Below are 23,867 nucleotides of genomic sequence, written 5' to 3'. Positions count from 1 at the left end.
ATAGCTAGCAATCTGCTTTCCTTTGGCTCCCATGTGCTTCTAAGTGAGTAGGGTCTGAGCCAGGGACAGGCAAAGTCCAGTCAGCAGTGAACTTCATTTCCCAGTCTGACCTTGCTCCAGACCAGGCTGTCACCACTGCAAGGAGCCGGGGCAGAGCTGTGATCCCCTGCTTACGCACCCCTGCCCGGAGCATAGAAGCTACAAATCGTGGCTTTGCCCTGGCTCCAGAGCAAGCTGCCCCCATTGCAAGATCCCAGCAGCTCTGGAGCAGCCCCCTGCTGTGCTCTGCCCCCACCATGGCTGAGGCTGGTCCCCATGGCAACCCCAGCTTAAAGCTTTCATATGCAGCTGCATTTGGGGTCTCCATGGAGACCAGCCACAGGCATGCAGGAAATAGAGTCTGGCTGCTGACTGGATTGACCATTTTGTCCACCCCTGGTCTTAGTGTCTAGATGTTGTCTCTCATCCTGACATCTGCACACTGGGAGTCTTCCTGAGACTGCCTGTGTAGGACCTCACAATCCAACAGCCTGTGTATCTGAGGTTACTGCTGACTTCTCCAGTTGTCTTCAGTAGTTTATGCATGTTCCGCAGAGAATGCTGCTTCCCTGTGGATAACCCTGGCTTGTAGTTCAGGGACATTTCACAATAAAATAAGGATATATAGACTCTGCAAAGAAAAGTAACCATATGCATGCTTTCTGGTTATAAAATAAAAGAGAGATACAGATTAGGTTAAACAACAAACAGCCCCTTGAAGCAATGATTCTCAACTCATAGCTCAGAAGGAGCATGTGGGAGCCTCTAATATTGTTTGTAGAAATTAAAAAATTAAAGGTTGACAAGGAGAGCAATGTATGTCATCCAGAATATATTACATACTAAGTAGTGTTGCCCATAGGGTTGCAAAGGTTGTAGATTACTGGCATGCACTTTTCTCACCCTTCCAGTTTGAGCTGAGTCCATTTTCAGACTAGAGGAAGATTGCAAAAGATTGAGCAGTCCTGGTCATGGGGCCCTGTATATGATTGTCTAGCCATGGTTGGTTCACATGCTGAATAGCATTGCACAGTAAAATACATGGAAACTCATTACTAAGTTAGTCCATGAGGAATAGTTGGCTGACTTTTCTTCTAATGAGAAGTACTTCTTGTCTGGCCTTGTAAAACACCTAAATAAGACTCTCATAAAAGGTTCAAAGAAGTTCTTGGTACAGGGCCAACTTAAATTCTGTTACCAGACTTGACACTGCTGGCGAACAGTTCAGGTCATAGCCAGGATGAAATAAAATGAAAAGAATAAGGCAACACTAACATTTGTAAACCTGTTTCACCAGTTTAAATCTTACTTTGTTTTAGAGCTAGGAAAAGAAGAGGAGAAAGTGTTTGATCCAAATTCCTTGGATGCTGATCGCTGTGAGAGCTGTTATGGAGCAGAATCTGAGGATATCAGGTAAAAGAAGGCTTCTCTGTGTGTGTCCTTTGGGAGGCGGGGGGCTGTATCCTAACGCTGACCTGTCAGGAACACACACTTCTATCTGCACACTCCTATGTCTTGATTTAGAAGAAGAGACTGAATGAAAGTCTTCTGTAATCTCTAGATCTACTGTACTTTCTAATGTTTAAAAGGAAATCTAAAATTAACGTGGGTCTTGTACACCAAAGCTACATGTAAAAAAATAATTGAAATATTTGTATTTGGTCAAGCTTTATGGGGGAAAAAAAATTGTTCCCCCCCAAGTTAATACTTTTGTTTTGTGGGGTTTTTTTTGGTTTTTTTTTTTTTTTTTTTGAAGCATGCATTTTATCTACAGATGCTTCTTATACAGTCTCAGCAGGCAAATATAGTATGTGAGAGGTGGGGGTGCTTCCTTAATCTTATCTGGGAAGAGACTGGGTAGGTGCATGCACACTTAAGGTATGAGACAGGCAATGCATCCTCCTTAGTATTCTTGTGTGGAACTGGGAGGTGGGGTGGTACTTTTGCGTGTCTTCAGAGCTCAGATATCAGAAAACCCTGTTTACCTAACCTTTCACAAGCATTTGCCCATCTATGGAATAACCCCATATTGTATGTGAATTCTTCTTTGAGAATTCACATGTGGATCTGTAGTTTTGGGATGATCCCTTCTGAGAATGACAGTATGTGAGAGGCCAGTGTCTGTTGGGGTAGGGTTACCATACGTCCAGGTTTTCCCTGACATGTCCTCTTTTTGGGTCTTCCCATCTCTGTCGGGGTGTTTTCAGAAAATGTGCAGGATTTTGCTCGGGCTCTGCTTTCCCAGTGCTTCCTGGCTTGCCTTGGCAAGGAGCTGATTGGGGGATGGGGGGCAGGCCGATTGGAGGCAGGACCATCACATGCATCTCTGCACAGGCCCCAGCAAGTAAGTGTGTGTGTGTGTGTGCGCGCGCGCGTGCGTGCGTGCACGTGTGTGCGTGTCCCTGCCAGGCTGAGGCTGCAGCGGGGCAGGGAGGTGGAAGAGGGGGGTGGGAGGGTTCTTCAGGAGTGGCTGGGGTGGGGAGGGGGCTGTGGGTCAGGAGTGAGCAGTATCAGCAGGGATGGGGCAGGGAAGCTGCAGGCTGGGAGTGAGGGGCACCAGCATGGTCTGGGGGGCTGGGTACTGTGGGTTGGGAGTGAGGATCAGCAACAGGGCTGGGGGAGCTATGGCTTGGGAGTAAGGGGCAGAGGCAGGGCATAGGCATATCACTCCCTTCCCCCCCCTCCCCCCCCCCAGTCATATATACAGTCTCCCCCACAGGTGTCCTCTTTTTTTAAACTGGAAATATAGTAACCCTACGTTGGGGTGGTCTACCTTTGTGTTGTGAGATTATAAAATGGGAACACGCCCTGCAAGCTCTAAGTGCATGTAGACCTAGATTGTCCTGTTTGCCTGCAGCCCTGTGTATTGGGCTGGAAGGCACTACTCCTGGAGGAGCGCAGGGAGAGATTGTGTTTCAGAAGACTCTCTCTCCTGGGGCTGCTTGGAATGCATAGGAAGTTGGAAACCGCTGAGGTAGACCAATCCACCAGTGGTATACAGACAACCTGTCAGTGTTAACAGATTTATTATAATTACTTTATATGACATGCAGGGGTGCAAATGGTACTTAAGGTTGTATCGTTTTAAATTGGTGGTGTGAAATCTGTCAGAGTTTGGGAACCACTAGCTCGTTGTTTCTCAACCAGTTTGCCATGGCACGCTGGGATACCTTAAGAGCCCTTCAAAGATGCCATGGAGATGCAATGTTAGCACTGTTGGTTATGCAAATGTGATTCACAAGATAAGCCTGAGGATTTCAGGAGAAAGGGTATACTGATACCCAAAAGCTTGCCTATGACTACATTTGGTACAATAAGTCTTGCCTTTACATAATGTTAAGTACATTCAGACTTGCTGTGGTCTCTCCAACTTGTTTGCAACAGAAGAATTGCTCTATTATTTTTCCGTAGTCAAAAAATGAATGAAAAGAGCTGGCATTTTTCAGGGGGTGCCTTGAGTCTAAAAAAGAGAACCAATGGTCTAACTTGTTTTCTCCAGGCATCATCTTCACTCTGGAAGCCAATTTGAGAGTCAGATATTGCTGTGGCCCAGCTGTCTTACTACTTCTGGGTGATTTGCATTCTTGAGAAAACAAGGACTGGACATTTGCTGATCACTCTAATTCATATGCTTTGTACTCTCCCCCCACCCACAACACCCTCCCTCACCTCTTCCCTCTCAACATGCACTCCTGCAAAAAACATTAAAAAACCCATTCCCCAGGGTACTGCACTGATGAACCTTCCATTGTTCTTAACTTTTCTGTCCAGAATAATTTAATCTGATGCCACTTGTTGGGCCTTGATGCCTCTCTGGAGATCATAGAATCATAGAGGTAAGTCTGGAAGGGACCTCCATAGCTCATCTAATCCAATCCCCTACCTGAGGAACAGGCATCCCTATCCAGATAGTCCTATACAGATCCATAATCTAACCTCTTAGTAAAACTACACAGTCAAACCTGACACACCACAAGACATTAAACCCTAACCTGCCACAGACAAAGCAGGGGGACCATGGTGGTCAGCATCCTGCTTCTGTAAAAGGTGGTTAATATATGCTCAAAAGATCCATGGAGGAGGGCCACTCCCCCTCTCTCCCACTACAGAGGAAGGCAAAAAAACCACTGTAGCCTATACCAATCTGACCATGGGGTAAAATACCTTTCTGACCCCAGATATAATAATCAATCTGACCCTGAGCAAAGACTGTCTAGTCAGGAACCTCCAGCTTTAAGTCCCAGCAGGAGCATTAGTAGACCCTGGTCAAAATCCTCAGCTTGCTTGCAACCAATGCCCAATGCCTCTGAAGAAGACTTAAGAAAAAACTTGACATGCAACAGCATAACAGGTGGTGCATTAATTCCCTCCTAGCCCCATATGGCAACAGCAAAGCACAGAAGTATAGGACATAGCCACAGTAGAGCATAGACATAGCTATTCCTAGATCATCCCTGACCCCAGTGGCTGCCAGCCTCTTCTTGAACACTTCCAGCAATAGAGAGTTCACAGATTCCAGAGCCAGTCTGTTCCACTGCCTCACCGTTCTACCAGTGAAGTTTTTCCAGGTATCTAGTTTAAGCCTACATTGCTGGAACTTCAAGCCATCCTACTCTCTGAAGCAAGATAAACTGTTTCCCTTCTTTTGTTTGGTAGCTAGGGCTGCACTGATATTTGGGCTGATACCAATGGCTGATTATTAACCAGCAATATCGGCTGATATTAGTCTGATTGCCGATATACAGGTAGTCCTCACTTACCGACCGAGTTCCGTTCCGTTCCCACGACTAGGTCATTAAGCGAATTGGTCGGTAAGCGAGGAGCCCCGGCGAGGAAAGCCCACTCTGTGCGCCCTGCCCCGCCCGGGCCGCAAGCACGGGAGCTGTCTGCCCCGCGGTGCTGAACCCGCGGCTTTTCCCTTGTAGGCTGTCAGTTTCAGCCTGCAAGGGACTGCTTCTGCTTCCTCCCCCCCACCCCATTTCCCACCCACTGCTGCACACACTGGTAGGCTGGGGCCTGAGGGCTGCCCCGCATGAACAGGGGCTCTTCTCATTGAAGGAGCACAGCTGGCTTTTCCCTTGTAGGCTGTCAGTTTCCCGGCGAGGAAAGCCCACTCTGGGCCAGGAGCACGGGAGCTGTCCGCCCCGCCGTGCTGAACCTGCGGCGCGCTGTTTCCACTTAACGACCTACCTGCTCGGAGTAACGACTGCTCGGAAAGCTGGTCGTAAGTCCGAGCAGTCGTTAAACAGGTAGGTCGTTAAGTGAGGACTACCTGTACAGCCCGGCAGCTTGGAGACTAGCGTCCGGCTGGTAAGTCTGTGGGGGAGAAGGAGTGTGAGGGGGGCAGATTGAGGACCCCACAGTGAGAGAGGGCATGGTGCTGGGGCAGGGGAGGTGTTGCTGCCCTGGGGTAGGGTGCAGGACAGAGCTGTGAGGAATGCGGGGGGGCAGCTCCCACCATTGCATGCACCCCCCAGGGGAGGCACGGGGGACATGTGCCTCCTGGATTTGTGCACAGGATGAAGGTGGGCTGTTCATTGAGGGCTGCACTGGCCTCTTCCCGGCAGGGGGGAGCTGGGCTGGGGCTATGCTTGGGGCAGGCGTGGGTGGGGCAGGCAGCAGCAGTGCTGGGAGGGTGAACTACGGGAAGGCTACAGCCACCCCAGAATTTGCCCTAGCCACCCCATAGCACCCCTCCCAGCACTGCTGCCCGCCTCGAGCACAGTGGCCCCAGCCCAGCCTCCCTGCTGGGAAGAGACCAACATAACAGCCGGCCCTCGCCTCTACCACAAATCCGGGGGGGCACATGGTACCCTCGGGTGCACGCAGCGGCAGGAGCTGCGCCCCCAGGACAAGTTGCCCATGGCTGTATCCTGTGCCCCGCCTCGGCTGGGTAGTGACTGCTCCTGCCCCAGCCCTACTCCCTTCTTCACCGTGGGGGCCTTGATCTGCCTCCATTCCCCCCCATTCCCTTTCCCCCCGCACAGACTTACCAGTTGGATGCTGGTCTCCAAGATGCCAGGCTGCATTCCTGGCTGTATGCATGCTGTGGCTACACACATGCACATGGCATTTATTGGTGACATTATCGGCCATATCAGCCAAAAAAAGCCAATTGCCAATAATGTCAATTTTCCTTGTATCAATGTCAATACAATATGGACCGATATATTGGTGCATTTCTAATGGCAGCCCTTCAGGTATTTGAAGACTGCTATCAGGTATTTGAAGACTGGTGTCCTGTCCTTTCTAAAGCATCTTTTCTACAAGCTGAACATAGAATCATAGAAAATGCCTAGCTTCTTCAACCTCTCCTTGTATGACTTGCTTTCCAAGCCCTGTAGTATTCTTTTTGCCCACCTCTGGGCTCTCTCTAACTTCTCCACGTACTTTTAAATATGTGGAGCCCAAAACTGCACACACTACTCTAGACTGAGGCCTAACCAATACCAAGCACAGAAGCAATGCCAAGTAGAGAAGAGGTCTTCAGGGTCTTGCACCTAATGATCTGCTCCCTGAGGGAAAGACCAGTTGAGCCCTCCAGCTTACCCTTTTGTGGTAATGAAAACATTCAAATAAAGGAAACAAAGTCCTTTGCCCAGGGTCCACCTTGATCCCCTCTTGTAACAGAAGAGTTAAAAGGGTCGTGTTTCTTCCAGATATGAAAGCCTTTGTCTAAGAACATTAGACAAGTATTGATGCGTACTACAGGAGTGAAGGGTGTATTTGCATGGAAACTCCAAGCCAATCAAGGCACTGACAAAAAATTCTTTGGAATGGGTGTTTTTATGTGTATTGTAAACCCAAAGACCGTCTGCAGAAAAATTAGTGGCTGAAGCATGAAGGAAGGGTATTGAACTGCTGCTGAGTCCCCTTCCAAGAAGATGACCTGGCATTCTGATCCCTTCTGTTGATTTGTTTAACTTCCTCCTCCTTTTGAGTGATGAGATGATGTCTGTGCTTTTGCAGATGCTGTAATACTTGTGATGATGTAAGAGAAGCATACAGGAGGCGAGGCTGGGCCTTCAAGAATCCTGACACCATAGAACAATGCAAGAGAGAAGGGTTCAGCCAGAAAATGCAAGAACAGAAGAATGAGGGCTGCCAAGTATATGGATTCTTAGAGGTTAACAAGGTGAGGGAAAGCTCCCTTTGTGCCAGCCATCCTGAAATACCAGTGCTGATATTAGCAAGTGAAGGCAGAGATCAGGAATTCTCTTCCTTGCGTTGGTTTATAGGCTGTCTCCAGAGGTAATGGGGGTTTAGGCCCTCTTGAGTGAGGAGAAGTAGTCAGTGGAGTCATCTTGCAACAGGGACAACAGTAGCTGTTAAAGGCCACTAAAGACTCTCAGCCCAGGCAGTTGCAGAGATGTAAAACACAGTGTAACAGTATTACGTTCTTAAGAGATGGTTCACAGACACAGGAGCTAATCAGCTTGCCCAGCTTTTTCAGTTGTTCTCCATGATTAAGTATTTAAGTCCAAACAAGCCTGATAGCTATATAATTACCTAGTCATTTTGGTGAGATTACTCACCTACACCTATTACATGTGCAGACTGATGCTAGAAAATCAGGTTCAGCATACCCTTTGCACACTTTTTTTAAAGCCACATCTGCTCTCTCTGGAGGGCCACAGAATAAATCACTTACTTTCTAACATAAGATTCAAGCTGGAGTTCCTGTCTTGAATACCAAACAATTTGGGGGCCTTCCTACAAAATATGATAAATGAGAAGGAATTCTAAGAAGAGGGATAACAGGCTTGGATAGATGGATACTCAAGGTAGTAGACAGACTAGGTGGTCATTTTCACTCTCCCTCTTACTTTAACCTCAGTCCACTAGCTTTTTTAAATTTTAACAGTCCCCAAAAGGCTCATTATGAGCACAGCCAGCACCTGTCAGGGCTTTGTTGATTCTGAGGTTATCTATTGTAGCCCTCAAATCGTAGAACAACATATTAAGTGGGGTTTCACAGGGTTCTGGTCTGAATTCAGTATTATTCCATATTTACGTAAGTGACTAGGAAGGATGGATGGAAATAATACGAACCTGCGAGGCATTGTGTGCACTTTGAAGTACAAGATTAGAATTGAAAACAATCTTGACAAAATGGAGAATGGTTAGAAATAAATAGGATGTAATTCAGTAAGAGCAAGTACTCGATACTATACTTAGGCAAGAATAATCAACTGTACAATACAAAATGGGAAACAAAATCATAGTGTTGTGAAAGAAGCAAATGCTGTTTTGGGACATGTACATGGAAGTGTTATGTGTAAGACATGGCTTAATCCTTCCATTCTATTTGGTGCTTGTAAGGTCTCAGTTGGAGTATTATGTCCAGTTTTGGGGCCCACACTTTAAGAAAGATGAGGACCGATTGAGGAGAGCAGTAAAAATGGTTGGAGGTCTAGAAACATAACCTATGAGAACATAGAAAATTCTGGGCTTGCTTAATCTAAAGAAGAGAAGATTGAGGAGAGGCGTGAAAGTCTTAAAATATGTAAAAGGTTGCTGCAAAGAGGATGGTAGTTAAGTATACTTGTGTCCACTTGCACATAGGACAATAAGACATGAGCTTAATTTGCTGCAAGAGAGATTTAGGTTAGACATTAGGAAAAACTTTTGAATTATGAGAATAGTTAAGCACAGCCATAGATTATCTATGGAGAATCCTTTCGGAATCTCCATTTTTGGAGGCTTTTAAGAACAGGTTAGACAACATCAAGAAAGGCTTGTATACAGTTGCTCCTGTTTTGGGAAGGAGACTAGATTAGATGACCTTCAAAGTCCCTTCAGAATCTATCTTCTGTAATTCTTTGCTTCTTTGTAAGGTTGGGAGGTTCTAAGGAGGTTAGGTTAGGTATACAACTGCTATGAAAAGTCAGTAGCACCCAAATGCCCCTCAAGATCTTTTGAACATCCGAGACTATTCTTGTTTTTTCAGTGCTTTATTGTTACATGTGGCATCACTCTGGAAAGGCATGTTGCCACACTGTTACTACAGTTTATATTACTTTCTCACCTTCCTTTTACTACAGGGTGGATTGATTTAAATCATTGATTTAAATCAAGTTTCCCACTTCTACTTATTCACATATTTCTTAAACAGTGGCACAGATCTGATCACTAAAACATGTTAATTTACAACTCAATACAGCATGTTACAGCATCTGTCCTTAAACTTTTTTTTCTAATTTTCATATTTTATTAACTCTAACAAACAAGCCATCGCAACACTAAACGTATGCTGTCCTTAACTTTTACACCTAGATCTCATCTTCCCCACTCCCACTGTCATTTTTATTCATAGACTGAAATAGAAATGAGTTGAGTTTTCCTGCTTTTTCAGCTCTCAGTTGATTTCTTAGCTTTGAGTGAATAATACCAAACAATGAAAATATTTTCTCTGTGCCTGCAGAGGAAGCTACTGCTGTGAAAAGTTGGCTTAGCAAGTGAAGGAACTCTGTTTCAAGGTGCCTGAGTAATGATTTCCACCAATTCAGGGCAGTGACTTTTTTCAAAACATCATCAGTAAACATGTACTGTTTAAATGGTTCTCCTCCAGCCCTGAAATGTATTATGACTGGCATAACTGAGGAGTGATTTTGAGATGCCCATGCCATGGCAACATCATCTTCTTCAGAAGTTAGGTATCTACTTTTATATCTGGGGTTGAGAATATTCGCAAGAAAATGAAGTGGAGTTAGTGCTTGATCCATTTGCTTCTTTATTGCCTGCAGTTTAAATTTCTCTTTAGGTATTTCTTTTTTCGATGTCTCTGGAAGTGCCTTCCAAATTTCAACAGCATGAGCAATGCAGCAACAATCTCTCTGAAGTTTGTTTAAGGCTATGGATATAGGCTTCAGTATACTGAGCATATCCTCTACATTCCTCTTTAATTCAACATTACATACTTTGGATGAGACTTCCATCTGTTTTATTACAGTTTTCTTCACAAATTTTTATGAGAATAGGCCAGTTCTTAATAAATTGTTCAAAACAATCAACCACAGAATTCCATCAAACATCTTGAGGGAAAATTAGTTTGGATCCTCCTGCTCTCTTCAGTGAAGCTGAAAAAAAATGGTTGTTATGGAAGTATTTTGCGACTTCAACAACATTTTCTTTTATTCCTGGAGAAGTATTTAAGTCTTTGGCTAAAAGATGCATTAAATGGGCACGGCAGCCATATGTTTTTAAGGAGCATCCTTCCATTTCTTCTTCTAAGTGTCTTCTCATCTTTGCCACGTTTGCAGCATTGTCTGTGACAAAATTGCACAAATTCCAGTTGAATTTTTGTTCACAGTTTATTACAGCTTTCACTGCCACTTCTTTTAAATATTCTGCTGTGGGCATTTCCTGATGTATCTATTGTTTCTGAAAGATATGCAACCCCATCTTCTGTTGTCACACAGGCACGTATTACTGGATCATTGTGTACGTTGCTCCACCCATCCAAGGTTAATGTGGCAAATTTCCCCTCAGTATTTCTTGCACGCTGTTCAAGTTCCTTCTCATACACAATATCTACCAACTTTCCACCAATGTCTGCTCTACCAGATGGAGTGTAGCCTGGTCATAAGGACTCAACCATGTCAGTGAAGTGTTTTATTATTAACAATACGAAAAGGAGAATTTGTGGCATAAATGAACCAATCATTTTTTTCATCTGTAGTGTCTTGTTGGTATTTGCTGGTCTTTACTACCAAACCCATCCATGGTGGTGGTTTTACTGGATGACTGAAATCTTTTGCTTGCTACTGATACTTTGTCATCTGAAATATGTTTAGTTGCAACACTCCTGCTAAAAGTACCAACGGATGACTCTGAAGTTGTTGCAGATAGACAGTCAAAGTCTCTTATGCTTAAATGGGATCCTGAAACAAAAATGATTTTTGAATAGTCATTCTTCTCAGTTCTCACTGTTACTCAGTTAATCAATTAAATTTTTTCAGAAAGGTGCAGATCCAATTCCAAATTACCAAAAAAGCTAAGATTGACTGCTGTTAGAATGGTCTTAATTTTTGGAGTAAGCCTCATTGAACTCACTGGCACTTTTGTTTTTTGAGAAAATAAGTATAGGATGGGGTTCCCTTGGGAAAACTGAGTTACACTGAAGTAAAATAGGGAATAGACATATGTCATCAGCATTATGGTCTGGGGCCATGATGTTCCAAAATAAGGGGCATGTATTATGTAATATAAAATAAGAAAATGACACCCAGTGGCAACTGGCAACTCGAGATTTCTCTTACTGCAGCTTTCTGTACCGTAAACTTGGGTGATAGATTCTAAACCTAGTTTACTAATTAAACAAGTCATAAGGATTAGCTAAGATAAACTTTTTTTTCTGGCAACATCCAACATAGCAAACAGCTTGGGAATTTCCTTGTTAAATCACACTTATATTAAACGGCATAGGGAGAGTCTTGAAGAATAATGCATTGCAAAGTGAAAGATTTAATTTACTAACCAATTGATCCACATTGTTCTTCTGACACATCCACATCTTCATCCACATCATTTTCTCCCAATAATCAGTTTTCATTATGATGTTTCATTCTTGCAAGTAGGCGTTGCATCTTCTTCTTGCACTGCTTACACTTGACACATTTTCCTTTTTTACCCAGGGAAGGAATTTCTTCAAAATATTCCCAGATAGGGTCTGTCTTACACCCAGAAGCCATGACAGTTTTTCTGTGGCAAAAGTGTTGGGGAATATAGGAAGCTGTTTGCGTACTACTGAATAATGTCTTCCCTTTTTCTTTCCAGTCCATTCTGCTGTTCCTTTCTACTCTGCCTCCGTCCTTTCCTATATTGTCTCTGTCTTTAACACAGTGTCTTAACTAACTCTTCTGTCTTGCTTGGCCCAGCTCCACCACCACATAAACACAGAACAACAACAATCCTATCCAACCTGTGTCTTTGCACATGTGACTTAGTCTGCTGAGAAACAGAAACTGAAAACCCAGAATTTTCAAGAAACAAGAGCTGCTAGTTAAGCTGGACAGACAGACTAGAGCCATTTTCATGAGATGAAAAACTGAAATGAATGTCCATGTTTGTTTGGTAGGTAGCTCAATTTGTGTGTGTGTGACAGCCATTAATTCATTTTTATGAGACTGTAAGTATAGATTTAGCATGTTTGTGTTGAGATTTAATTGTAACTAATTTTTTAAATGAGAGAGACATTTAGTATTTTATTGATGATTTTAAAACCAATTTTTTTTTTAATCATTGATTTTATCCACCCTGTTTTACTCTGTTCCTTTTCTGTTGAGCCTATTTTCACCTTCCCTGCAGCAGTTGTCAGTTACCACCCCTCTAAATGTCATTCCTGCTTCTTTCCCATTGTCTTGTCCGCTAAAATGATCAATATTGCAGTAGTTAGTGTTGATATGTACATAAAGTTTTGCCTATCAGTAATAATATTCCAGTGAGATCAAGGAGGGATTGGGATGTTTATTTCTATCAGAGGTATTGTTTTTGACTTCAGATTCAAACCTACACTGCATTGGTTTCATTTGTTTGAACTTTAAAGGTTATCCATAAAGGGTAGAAAATGAATGCATAAATGTTTGAAACAGTAGCCTGCGTGTTGGGTGTTTCACATATGTCCTTTACAGATTTCTGACTAGTAGTGCTAGTTTTATTTTCCAAATGAGGGTTCTTTGGGGAAGAGCAGATTCATTTCTGGCTGACAGCATGGAAACAACCATGGGAGGGAGGGCATACACCTTTAAAAATGATACAGTAAATGTTATTGTTTGACTTGTTATATACATAAGGAGCCTTATAATGAATAGTGACTGTTTCCTTCAGGTAGCTGGGAACTTTCACTTTGCACCAGGAAAGAGCTTTCAGCAGTCTCATGTTCATGGTAAAGTATTTTGATTTTTCCTGTGGCCTCTTGACTTCCTATCATGTTTGTGGTTCCCTTTCATCATTTTCCTTCAGGATTCACATAAGTAAAACTCATCAGTATAGTGCAATTCTTTAACTTACACAGGGGAGGAACTGGAAAGTATGCCATGGTAAAAGTGTAAAACCATCATAAGCAAGTAGAGAAATGTTGTTGCAAGCATCTCAGCTGCCTTTGGGATAAAAGAAATCATACAGGAAAAAGAGAGGCCAAGGAGGAAACGTTATAATAGGCAGACAGGTTCTCTTACTTCATGGGACACTGTTACCCAGCTATAAATCATCCTCCAGTAGTGTTGAGTCTAAAAACATTGCAGTGATTATTTTAATCAATTCAAGCTTTTTTAAAGAAGTGTTGCAATGGTTTCCTTCAGTATTAATCTGTTCACAAAGCATGCGTTTTATTTCTGGGGCATAAAATGTTTGAATTGTATATATATTTATATATTTGATATATATTTCTTTAAAAAGTGCCCTTTAAGTTACTAAAACTGAAACTTCCTGCTGTTTTTAAGCTGCATAAGTATTTCACAATTTAAACCTCTGTATTTGAAACCTGGAATTTGGGATTAACATTTTACACCTTTTAACACTATCTTGTTGCTCTTTGCAGCAAACCAGAATGCAACCTATACAAATCCATATTTACAAATTTTCAATATTCATATAAATTAATAAGTACCTTGTTTGCCTGTTTCAGTTCCTTCTCTTTGTATTGGGTATGAGCATAAACTCTGCAACTCTGATTTTAAGGGGTTAGTAAGGTTGTAGACCCGTGGCAAGAGGATGAGTAAGATGACAAATGTCTCTACTCTGCCTAGGGAGAGTGGAATTAATGTAGTAGTTTCCATGGCTTATAACAGAAGTTTGGAAAAGGTTCTGTAGTTATCGACTGTACATAGAGGATAAATTATGAAAATGGGTACTTTTGACTGTAATATGAAGGTGTGGGATGAGATGTTATAATATTTAGTTCTATGTGATGCTGTATGCAAACACACCTTTCACTTTTCAAAAAGACTTTTGAGTGGAAAGGGGGTTTATAAGTTTCCAACACCTTTTAAAGGATGAGTCTTTAAAAAAAAAAAAAAAAAAAAAAGAAAAGAAATGGTGGCCTATTCTGGTTCTGCAAAATTCAACTGTGGTATCAGAAATGGAATTCCACATCTTGACAGAGCGGCTGAGAGCTTGTGCAGCTGCCTTGTGCACATACCTAACTCAAAAGTCAAGTTCTCTGAACCAATCCTGAAATGTCAGAGAAAGGATTCTGGTGCTTTATCACTGTAGAATTTCCTTTCTAATCTGCTAGTTGAGTCACTGCATATTCTTAAATTTAGACTGAACGTCAATCAACTTAAAAACAAGTTAACAGATGCAGTCTCTAACTATTTGCCAGCAATATGGTGATTTGTTGTGGCTGGGGTTCACCACATACTAGTTTCCAACTTACCCAAGTTTTGCTGTTCAAAATAGCATTCCTTGGGTGCATACAGAATGGCATGTTGCTGGGTTTTTGATTGTAACTGTGTTGGTCTAAGGACATTGGCAGGCAAGGTTCTTTGGGTCGATGTGATATCTTTTATTAGACCAACTGAGTAGTTGGAAAAAAGTTCTTGGCAAGCTTTCAGGTGCAGTCACCCTTTATGACTGCATGGGGAGTTACTCCTGGTCTGAGACTCCAAGGAATGAGAGAAGCTAAATGTGTGGAGGGATGTCAGTGAAAATGTAAATGGGTAGAGATAAGCAAGACAAAAGGAAAAGCAGGGAGGAGGAAGAGAGCAGGGGGGAAAAAAGTCAGAGGGAGGTAACAGAGATAAAATTCAAGGTGAAAAAGAGGCAGTCTGTGAAAAGGGGAATAGTTGGAGATCAGGAAAGCAGGAATGAGAGAAGCTAAAAGTGTGACAGGATGTCAGTGAAAATATAAAAGGATAGACGTTGGAAAACAAAAGGTAAAGCAGGGGAAGAAAACCGGACAAAAAGGCCAAAGGAAAAACTGCAGAGGTAATGATACAAGGTAAAAAAGAGGCTAACAATAAAAAAATGGTAGAGAACCAGGAAGAAAAAGGAGACAGAGCTAAGTGGGGGAGGAGAGAGGAGAAAAGGGGTGGGGGAGAAGGAATGTAAGGGGTCAGGTCAGGCAGGTACCATGTGAATCAGATGTCAGACAGGTTGTAATATGTCATAAATTCAATGTCTATATTGAGTCCATGGTTTTCAGTATTCATTAGGTTGATGAAGTGAAATTCATAGGCTTGTCATATGAACTTCACTTCAAATTATATGTAGGAGAAACCAAACAACAACTGCGCACCAGAATTATGCACACCAGAAATCTATCAAAGACCAAAATACCCAATTACCTCTCAGTTCTAATCCTCAAAGGGAATTTACAAAACATCTTTCGTAGATGAGCCTATGAACTTCATGGGCGGAAAAGGTTGGGAAGCACTACTCTAGGTACTTGTCTCTCTCGTAAGTCAGTTCATTGAGTCCCACAATAGTCTCAGACATTTTGCCCACTAAGTGTAGCCACCCTTGAAGCTTTCTAGGTTAGCCATCCTTGTAAGTGTAGCCAGTTGCAGAACTTCTGTTATGAAGTGATTTGCAAAGACCTACTTCCCCTGTACTCACCAACTACTTGCTAGTCATGTTTCTTGGACCTACCTCGTAATGATCAAATTATTAATTCCCACATTAAAACTGAATGAAGTGAGTGCTCTGGGCTGCTTCAAAGACACAGTATAGCTCTATGTCCTCATCCTCAGTTCTTGCTGAAGGTGATTTTAGTTTCACTTGGATAAGTTTGCTCTTCTACCAGTGTTTGTTTGTTTCCCTGAAACCATATAATTTTCCTATGGAGGTCAGCCTTCTCAGATAAGAAGTCATACAAGTTCTCTGATATTACTTGGAGAAGACGCAGCCATTTGGGATAAAAGCCTAATTGTACTGAACTCTGGAAGAGAATCATGCTCAGAGGTTACCTAAATGAATAGCTTATTATATATCCAGCTCTGCTGTGGACTGGTAGAAAATTCAGTATCAGACTGGCAGCCCATTCCACTAAACTTCACTGTGGCTTACTTCAAAGTGTTTCCCATTTGTAAAGCTTCTGCTTAGAGTTCAGGCTACACTTCTACTTATCAGTGGCCTCCAAAGTTTGAGGATGTAATAAATCCTTATTTCAAGGGCCAGGGCTTTTGTTTCTTTCATTAATACTATGCCCTTAACTTGAGGTTTTTTACCGGTTGCTGTTCTCCAGAAATGTTCTACAGATTGGAAAGAGTCCAGTGGGAAGCCAAAAAAAATTATTAGAGGCCTGGAAAATGTAACTTATGAGGAAAGGCTGTGAAAGAACTAGGTCTATTTAGTTTGGAGAAGAGAAGACAAGAGGGTAGAATTGGTAATTCTTCAGATATCTGAAAGTCAAGTATAAAGAATATAGAATTAGACTTTTCTCTGTGGCTGTAGGGAACAGGACTAGGAGTAATGGCTTCAAACTTCAGCAGAAGAAATTTAGATTGGAGATGAGGAAAAACTTTCTGACTATGAGGGTGGTTAAGCACTAGAACAGGCTGCCTGAAAATTTTCAGGAGCAGGTTAGACAGACACTTGACCAGGCTGTTTTAGTCAGGGATGATCCTGCCTTGAGGAGGAGGCTGGACTAGATGACCTTGTGGGATGCCTTCCAGCCCTACTTTATTTTTCCTTCATGAAAACAAAGTCATAGGAAAGGCGCAAATTAAGAAGCCGTTTGTTAATTTGAGCCCAAGCTCAGATCTGGCTGACTTCTTTTCTGTGCTGTGTAGTTGGTGTTGACTGGCACAACTTTTGGTGAGCTGCTGTAACATCTCTCCTCTCTAGAACCTGATTGTAATTTCTTTTCCAGAAAATAGGATGAAGGGTAATAAAAGACTTAGGGCTTGCCAGCATGCAAGCCAGAACCAAAGTAACTGAGGCCTTGGACAACATTCAGTTTCTCTGGGGAGAGTCCCACAAGTATGCAGACATTTGTAACTTTTCTCGCAGACTAAATGTGGCCGCTGTGGGGAAAAAAATAACTTAGGGACAACCTGAGGGGAAGTGACTGCCTGGAGAATCTCTCTCAGGAGATAAAACTTCTGTACAGGTAGCCAGTGTGCTTTGCTGCTTTCTCTCTCCCTCTCCCACAGTGGGGGAGAGAGTGTGTCAGTCCCAGCTAAGCAGAGAGAAGAACCATGCCCCCTGAGTGCTTCAGGGTGGAAAAGCCCAGCACTGAAGCACTTAGGAAGTATGTTCTGCTTCTGGCTTGTTCCCTGCCTGAATCACACTGCAGCACTTGGGTGCCTGGAAGCATACAAGCATTCTGCCTGCCCAGGCACAGCTGGGCTGGAATACAGTGCAGGGGAGGAGAAAGCTGGAGGACTCTGCACAACCTGAGAGTCCTCTACCTGCCTCTACCTTCCCTGGCCCTGAGGATCTCTGCCTACACTCATAGGAAAAAAACGCCTGTAGAGTTCTTTAGGCTGTCTACTCTAGGGACCTCTGGCAGCTCACTGTCCATCTGCACTGCAGGCTTTTTTCTTCTCTGTTTTAGTTTCTGTACGGGTCATTTTTTGTCTCAGTAAAACAAATCTGGGAGAGTTCTGAATGCATGTACACAGCCCGTATGTCAGTTTCAATACTTAGCATGAGTTTATACGTAGACCATCCGTTAGGTCCCCTTACTTACTTCACACACTTGCCGCTGGGGGCAGTCGAGGCCTGGAAGGAGGTCTTCCCTCCATCTGGGATGTTTTATTTCTTGTTTAGATATTATTTTTTGTATGAAGCATATTTTCTCCTCTTTACATGTATGTTGTGTTTCTGTATGTACCTCCCTTGTCCCCAAAGCACACTTTTTCAGATTAATCCTCTTACAGATTGTAGTACCTGTAATGTAGTTGAGATCTGGCAACACTTTCCTGAGCTGGTCTCATTACATAAAAGGCATAGGTTATGGGGTGGAAACGGTCTTCTTTTGTAGGAATTTATCCCATGTGTCGCATTTGTGAACTTGGATTCTTCCACTAAACTGAAGAATATCAAAGCCTTTCTCTTGACTAGGGAAAAAGTGTGAATTTAGGTCAGACTTAGTTAACATGAATTGGTTAAATTTAACCTAAATTTGATCAGCATGGGCAAAAGATGACTGATAGGGATATGATAGATGTTTATAAGGTCATATGGAAAAAGCGAGTCTCATAGTATGAGAATTAGAGGGCAAGCAAAAAAAAAAAAATTATCAGGTGGCATGTTTAAAACTTACTGAAATTAAATTACAGTATACTCTGTCTCAGGATATTGTACAAGAGGCAAGGATTTCTTAGGATGATATCTTCTTTATCTGCCTGGGATAAAGTTAGACAAGCTTTCAAATGCAAGACATTCTTCCTCAGGTGAGAGAGAGAAAAGTTATCACCCTAAAAAAATCCTTACCTTTTGCATAATCTCTGGACCATCCCAGCTACAACATCACTCTTATACTATAAAGATATCATGGAATTCAGTAGTAAATTTTGGTTCAAAAAGAGATTAGAAATATTTAACCGGAGGCTATTAAACATAAGTCAGGAATGTAACCTCAGGCTCAGGATCTTCCTAATTATGAATGCTGATAACTGGGACAGTAGAGCAAAGGATGGCTCACTCTTTTTTTTTTTTCTTAAACTCTTTCTCTAAACCAGTAGTTCTCAAATGTTTTTTTCACAGACCACTTGAAAATTGCTGAGGGTCTCAGTGGACCACTTAATAAACTTTTATTATGTTCTATAGATATTCTCAATTGTTCTTCAACCTTTCTGCGGACACCTGAATGGAGCTCACGGACGAATGGTGGTCCGCAGACCACAGTTTGAGAACCTCTGCTCTAAACTATTCACTCTTTGCCACATTTGGAGATTGAAGCCAATAAACCTTTGGTGTGGCTCACTATGGCATTCTTAGGGTCTTGTGTTGATTTTTTTTTTTTTTTTTCATAATCCAGAAAATGCCAGAAGAAAACCACTATGACAAATAAATGCAGTGCAGCTAAAATTGCCCTTCAAGCTGTAGAATTTTGCTGGCCAGTCCGCATCTGGACACTTTGTATCGCTTTTTATAAAGATGGTATACATTGTGTTTATGTTGAAACACCAGATTCCTTGAGTAAAACTGAGAAAATTCACCCTTTGAAGCAGCTATTGTTAAGAAAAGGTTTAGGTAATGCAGTTTAGTCTCTCAAGCAAAGCTAGCCTATAGGAAAACATCACCTGAAATAGACTGCATTTATCTACATAGAAGGGAGCTTTATCCATCCTCATGGAATCTCCATCCTTGGAGGTTTTCAAGACCCGGCTAGACAAAGCCTTGCCTGGGATGATCTAGCTGGGGATGATCCTGCATTGAGCAGGGGGTTGGACTAGATGACCTCCAGAGGTCCCTTCCAACCCTAATTTTCTATGATTCTGTTTGACTTTCCAAATCTCCCTCAGATTCCTTGTAGCAACCCAACCATAGGTTTTCCTACCTGTCTAGAAAATATCTGGCTCCTACAAACATAGCCTTTGATAGGTTCTCTAGTAAGTTTGTGTTCTAAAAATGTTTATGCCCAAAGAACTTTTAACATGTATAGCAGAAAAAGGGGTGGCTAGCTCCTGACTTGCCTTAATATATTCTAATATTATAAAAGCTTAAGTCTGTCTGTCCGTAACACTTGATTTGCACTCTGATTGGCTGACAGAAACAACCAATTTAGTGCTCCAAACATGGGGGAGCATTGCCATGATTCCAAAGCTGCGCCACGGACTGGATGGGCTGGGGGAGCGGCCTTGGCTCCCCCACCCGGCTGGGCCCCACCCCCACGATCCCTCAGCTTGGTGATCAGCCAAAAAACTTCCAAGTTTTTCCTCAACTAAAATTAAACACCATACATATCAGTTGAGCTCAATTTTTTATTGACATATTTACAGGTTTTAAAGCAATTTGGAAGCCTATTGTGCCACAATAATTAACATTATAAAAGCCTTAATCTGTCTGTCTGTCCATAATGCTTTATTTGCAGTGATTGGCTAACTGAAACAACCAATCAGAGTGCTGGGACAGGAGGTGGCGGAGCATTGCCATGATGGTGGGGGGCGGGGGGGGGGGGGGGATGAGGCCAACACAGCTGGCCTTGCCCCCCCACGCTCCCCCACCCTGCTCCCTGGAGTGGGTGAAATAGGTGGTATGAGGCCAGCAGTGCCAGCCTCGCCCCCTCTGCCCTACTCCCTGCAGGTGGCGATGGTGACAAGGGGTGGGGGGTGCAAGGCCACCGGAGCTGGCCTGAGGGGGGGACCCCCCCGGCACTCCTTGGAGGTGGTGGCAGCACAAGGCGGAGTGGGGTTGGGACACCTCAGGGGGAGGCCACCAGCACTGGCCTTGGGCTGCCCCTCCCCCCTTCTGTCGTTGCATGAGCCGACGGTGGGGGGAGGAGCAGACCTTACATGGGGTGGGGGAGCAGGCCTGAGGGGTGGGGAGAAGCCAGCCCAACACAGTGGGGGAGGGAGGAGTGGCCCTCCACCCCGATCTCGGGCCTGGACCCGCTCCTCCCCCAGCCCCTCTCACTCCTCCCCATTCCCTGCTACTGGTGGGTCGCAGAGGCAGTTCCTACCTGTTGCCAGTCCAGCCAGGCTGCAGCCCTGCACCCAACTGTCAGCACAGAAACCTGGAGGGGCACATGACACCCCCCCCCCCCCCCCCAATTTCCTCCCCCACCGCCATGCATTACCAGTTGGCATGCCCAGACAGTCCCCAAGTCCTGGTTCTCCATCTCCTAGGTTCCTGCTTATAACATTGTCAGTGGCAATCTGTTACCTGTTGCATACACTGTAAAAAAAAAAAAAAAGACCAAAACTCTGGATATCTGAGTAAAGTTAAGTACATATACTGTTTAATTGCATACCAGTTGCATGCCATCTTTCATTCTCACCATCTCCTTTGTAACCTTTGTACTTTCTTTAACTGCGTAATTAGTGAAACTTACAAAGAGTCAGTTTCAGGGCTTCTAAAACAGCCCTGAGCTATGTAGGTCTTGTCAATTTCAAGGTGACTCATTGGACTAATTAGAGGCATGAAGCAACACTGAGGAAGATAAGCTTTAATGGGCATGTCAACACATTCAATTAATTTGCACCGGAGTTTATTGCTCCTGGGCACAGCATTTACAGATGTGCCAGGGACCACAGAATATTGAGCCAGGGCAGGCAAGCCTGCCAACCGGGGGCTGCTCCTGCCTGGCTCAACGTACTGCGGAGGGGGCTGGCTGGGGCACAAGCATTCTATAGTACAGGGCTAGCAGGCAAGCAGCTGTGCACTGTAACATCCTTGTGCCCTAGCCAGCCCATCACTGTCTGCACATGCATTGTGGTGGAGTAAATAACTCCACCATAGAATAGTACTTGTGTTGGGTAGTACTATCCTATGGCAGAGTTAAGTTGTTTACTCTGGCCTAATAGCACTGCTCGGGTAGTTGGTGACACTTTACTGTGGAGCTAATTAGGCAACTGTAGTGTCTCATGAAGGTGCACCCAGTGAAGTGCAGAAAACTTAACTAGACTGTTCTTATACTAATTGAACACGTTTTGTTTTTTTTACATTGAGCCTGAGTAAATGCACAGCCTTTTTTCAGTCCCAGACTATGCATATAAATAAAGTATGCTATGTGTGTAATTCCTGAGCATGGTATATTTAGTACAGACATTGATCATGTATTTTCACACAAACCTCACAGCTTGGATGTTAGTACAAAGTGTACATTATTTTCAGATTCTTCTTGGCTTACTTCAGGGCATGGTACTTATTAGAACCAATGATTTGGGAAAAGATCAATGAGCCATTCTGAGACAGAGTATAAATGTCTTATGAGTAACCAGCAATAGTCATTTATACTCTTCCTCAGTGTTTGTAACAGCATTACAGTATAGGCATCACATTTTATTTCTCCTTTTAACAGTTAATTTTTGGTATTTATCCCCTCTCCTGTACTCTTTTCTAAAACTTTATAGCTAATCTGTGTATTAGGAATGTTAGCAGCCATGTGTTCTTTGGGTCATGTGAAAGTATTATGTTAGCAGTGATTACTCTTCCTCTTTTAAAAGGTGCCAGTTTTAAATGCTGCTTTGTCTTATTCTGTGTTTCTCATTATAAAGATCTGAATGTTTTTCTCTCTTTCTCCCTAATTCTGCTCATTTTTGCAGTTCACGCTGTTGAGAGTAAGTGATATATATATATATTAATATTACTTTTTCCGGTACTGTTCCCTGCAGAGTTAATTTCACTTATTTTCCTGCTATTCCCATAAATCCCCTGTGGGAGTTCCCATAGGGTATTGTCCTAGACCATAGGTTCTCAGCCTGGGATTTGCAAATTGGTTTCAAAAGGCTTAACCATTCTTTTTTCTTTTTTTTATGACTAGATTGGAGAAAGATTCCCAAACTTTCTTCTGTTGTAAATGGGCTCATGGTATGGAAAAAACTGAGAACCGCTGGCCTAGATTACTTTAATATTTCTGTATTATGGACAGTATACTTGTGATTGTTTGGGGGTTTTTTTATTCGGGTAGAATTATTGAATGAGGCGCATAGTTACATTTGGAAGGGTTGGGCTCAGTTTTTTAAGGATGGAAAGGAAGGTCATCTAGTTTGTACGCCTACATAGCACTGTCCAGAAAATTTTCTTCAGGTGTTCCTTTGGCAAGCCTTCTAGCACGTGACTGATCTGGAGTGGATCTTCTATCATGTTGTAAACCATGGAGTTTATTTTCAGGTTTTAAATTAAAACTGGTTTATGTAGAAGTTGGTTTCTTCAGAGCTAAAAATCTAGGCTCTCGTGCTTGCCTGAGTGAGCTGATACATGTGTTCTATGTTAGTTTTTGAGTAACTTGCACACAGCACGGGAAGATCTCGAACATACTTAAGTGCTTGTGGAGAGAGAATTGTATGACTTTTCATAATATCATGAAAATATTCTTTCTCTTAGTGTGGAAAAAGCCACCCTTGAACAGTTACTTGTTGACAGTTTCAAGAAGGAACCAATTGCCTTCTGGTGGACAAGGAAAAAGAGTGTTAAATCATGATTGGACTCCTTTAAGCAATATGGGAGACTAGAATAGTGGGGGCCCATTCTGCCTCACCCCAGTATTGAGGTAGCTGGCTTAGATTCAGTATCCTAAACATCCCAGAGGCTGTACATTTTGCTGAATCCTGCAAGCTCTTAACAAATGACACTGATTTCTGTTGTGACTTCACAATCTATTCTGCCTTGGTTTTTAATGGTTTATAGTCTCCACTGTAAATAATTTTGCAGTTCATTTTTTTCTGTAGAACAACCATGGCTACAGTATGGGCTAGTCTTGTACAAATTTCATGTTTATCACAAGATGAATCACTAGTAGAATTCTAAGCACCTTGGCTGATAATATGTGTACTGTATATGCTAATAAACCTTAGTTATAACAGTTTGGTGGACACGTGGAGTACTGTTTACATAACAGAGAAAGAGGTATGCTGTCTATATGTATTACTGAGAGAGAATATTAGGTTTTGGTGAAGCTAGATGTAGAAATGAGTGTCTTGAAGTCAGTAGGAAGTCATCCAAGAAGATATATTCAAAGGTCTACATTAAAGGTCAGGGCTGGACACAAACTTTTTAAGTATTAAGTAGAGGGATGATCACTTGAATGCACAGAATCTGAAGGCACAAAGTAACAAAAGGAGCTGGCCACGCTATGGGACATGCACCTCGTCATTAATACTTGGGTTCACATTCTGATGCTGCTAGCTATTAGTTGTGGTTATGACCTGACAGAATCACTGAATCTCTGTGCCTCAGTTACACCACCTGTAAAATGAGGTTACTGAAGTGTTCTT

General features: G+C 42.8%; 1 protein-coding gene across 4 annotated transcripts in view; it reads left to right on the top strand.

The window, feature by feature from the left end:
• The window catches only part of ERGIC3 (ERGIC and golgi 3), a 67,292-nt gene that overhangs the window by 5,799 nt on the left and 37,626 nt on the right, over positions 1–23,867 (top strand). For 2 of the 4 annotated variants that reach the window (XM_014598381.3, XM_059733322.1), the window contains exons 5-8: positions 1,359–1,452; positions 7,009–7,174; positions 12,868–12,925; positions 22,197–22,211. In XM_014598381.3, coding sequence (XP_014453867.1) covers positions 1,359–1,452; positions 7,009–7,174; positions 12,868–12,925; positions 22,197–22,211 — 333 coding nt within the window. The remainder of the gene's footprint in view (positions 1–1,358; positions 1,453–7,008; positions 7,175–12,867; positions 12,926–22,196; positions 22,212–23,867) is intronic. The other 2 variants (XM_019485561.2, XM_006266755.4) reach the window with 1 other exon arrangement.

This window comes from Alligator mississippiensis, chromosome 9 (assembly GCF_030867095.1).
Source record: "Alligator mississippiensis isolate rAllMis1 chromosome 9, rAllMis1, whole genome shotgun sequence".
NCBI lineage: Eukaryota > Metazoa > Chordata > Crocodylia > Alligatoridae > Alligator > Alligator mississippiensis.
This window is presented reverse-complemented; position numbering and strand designations above follow the sequence as displayed.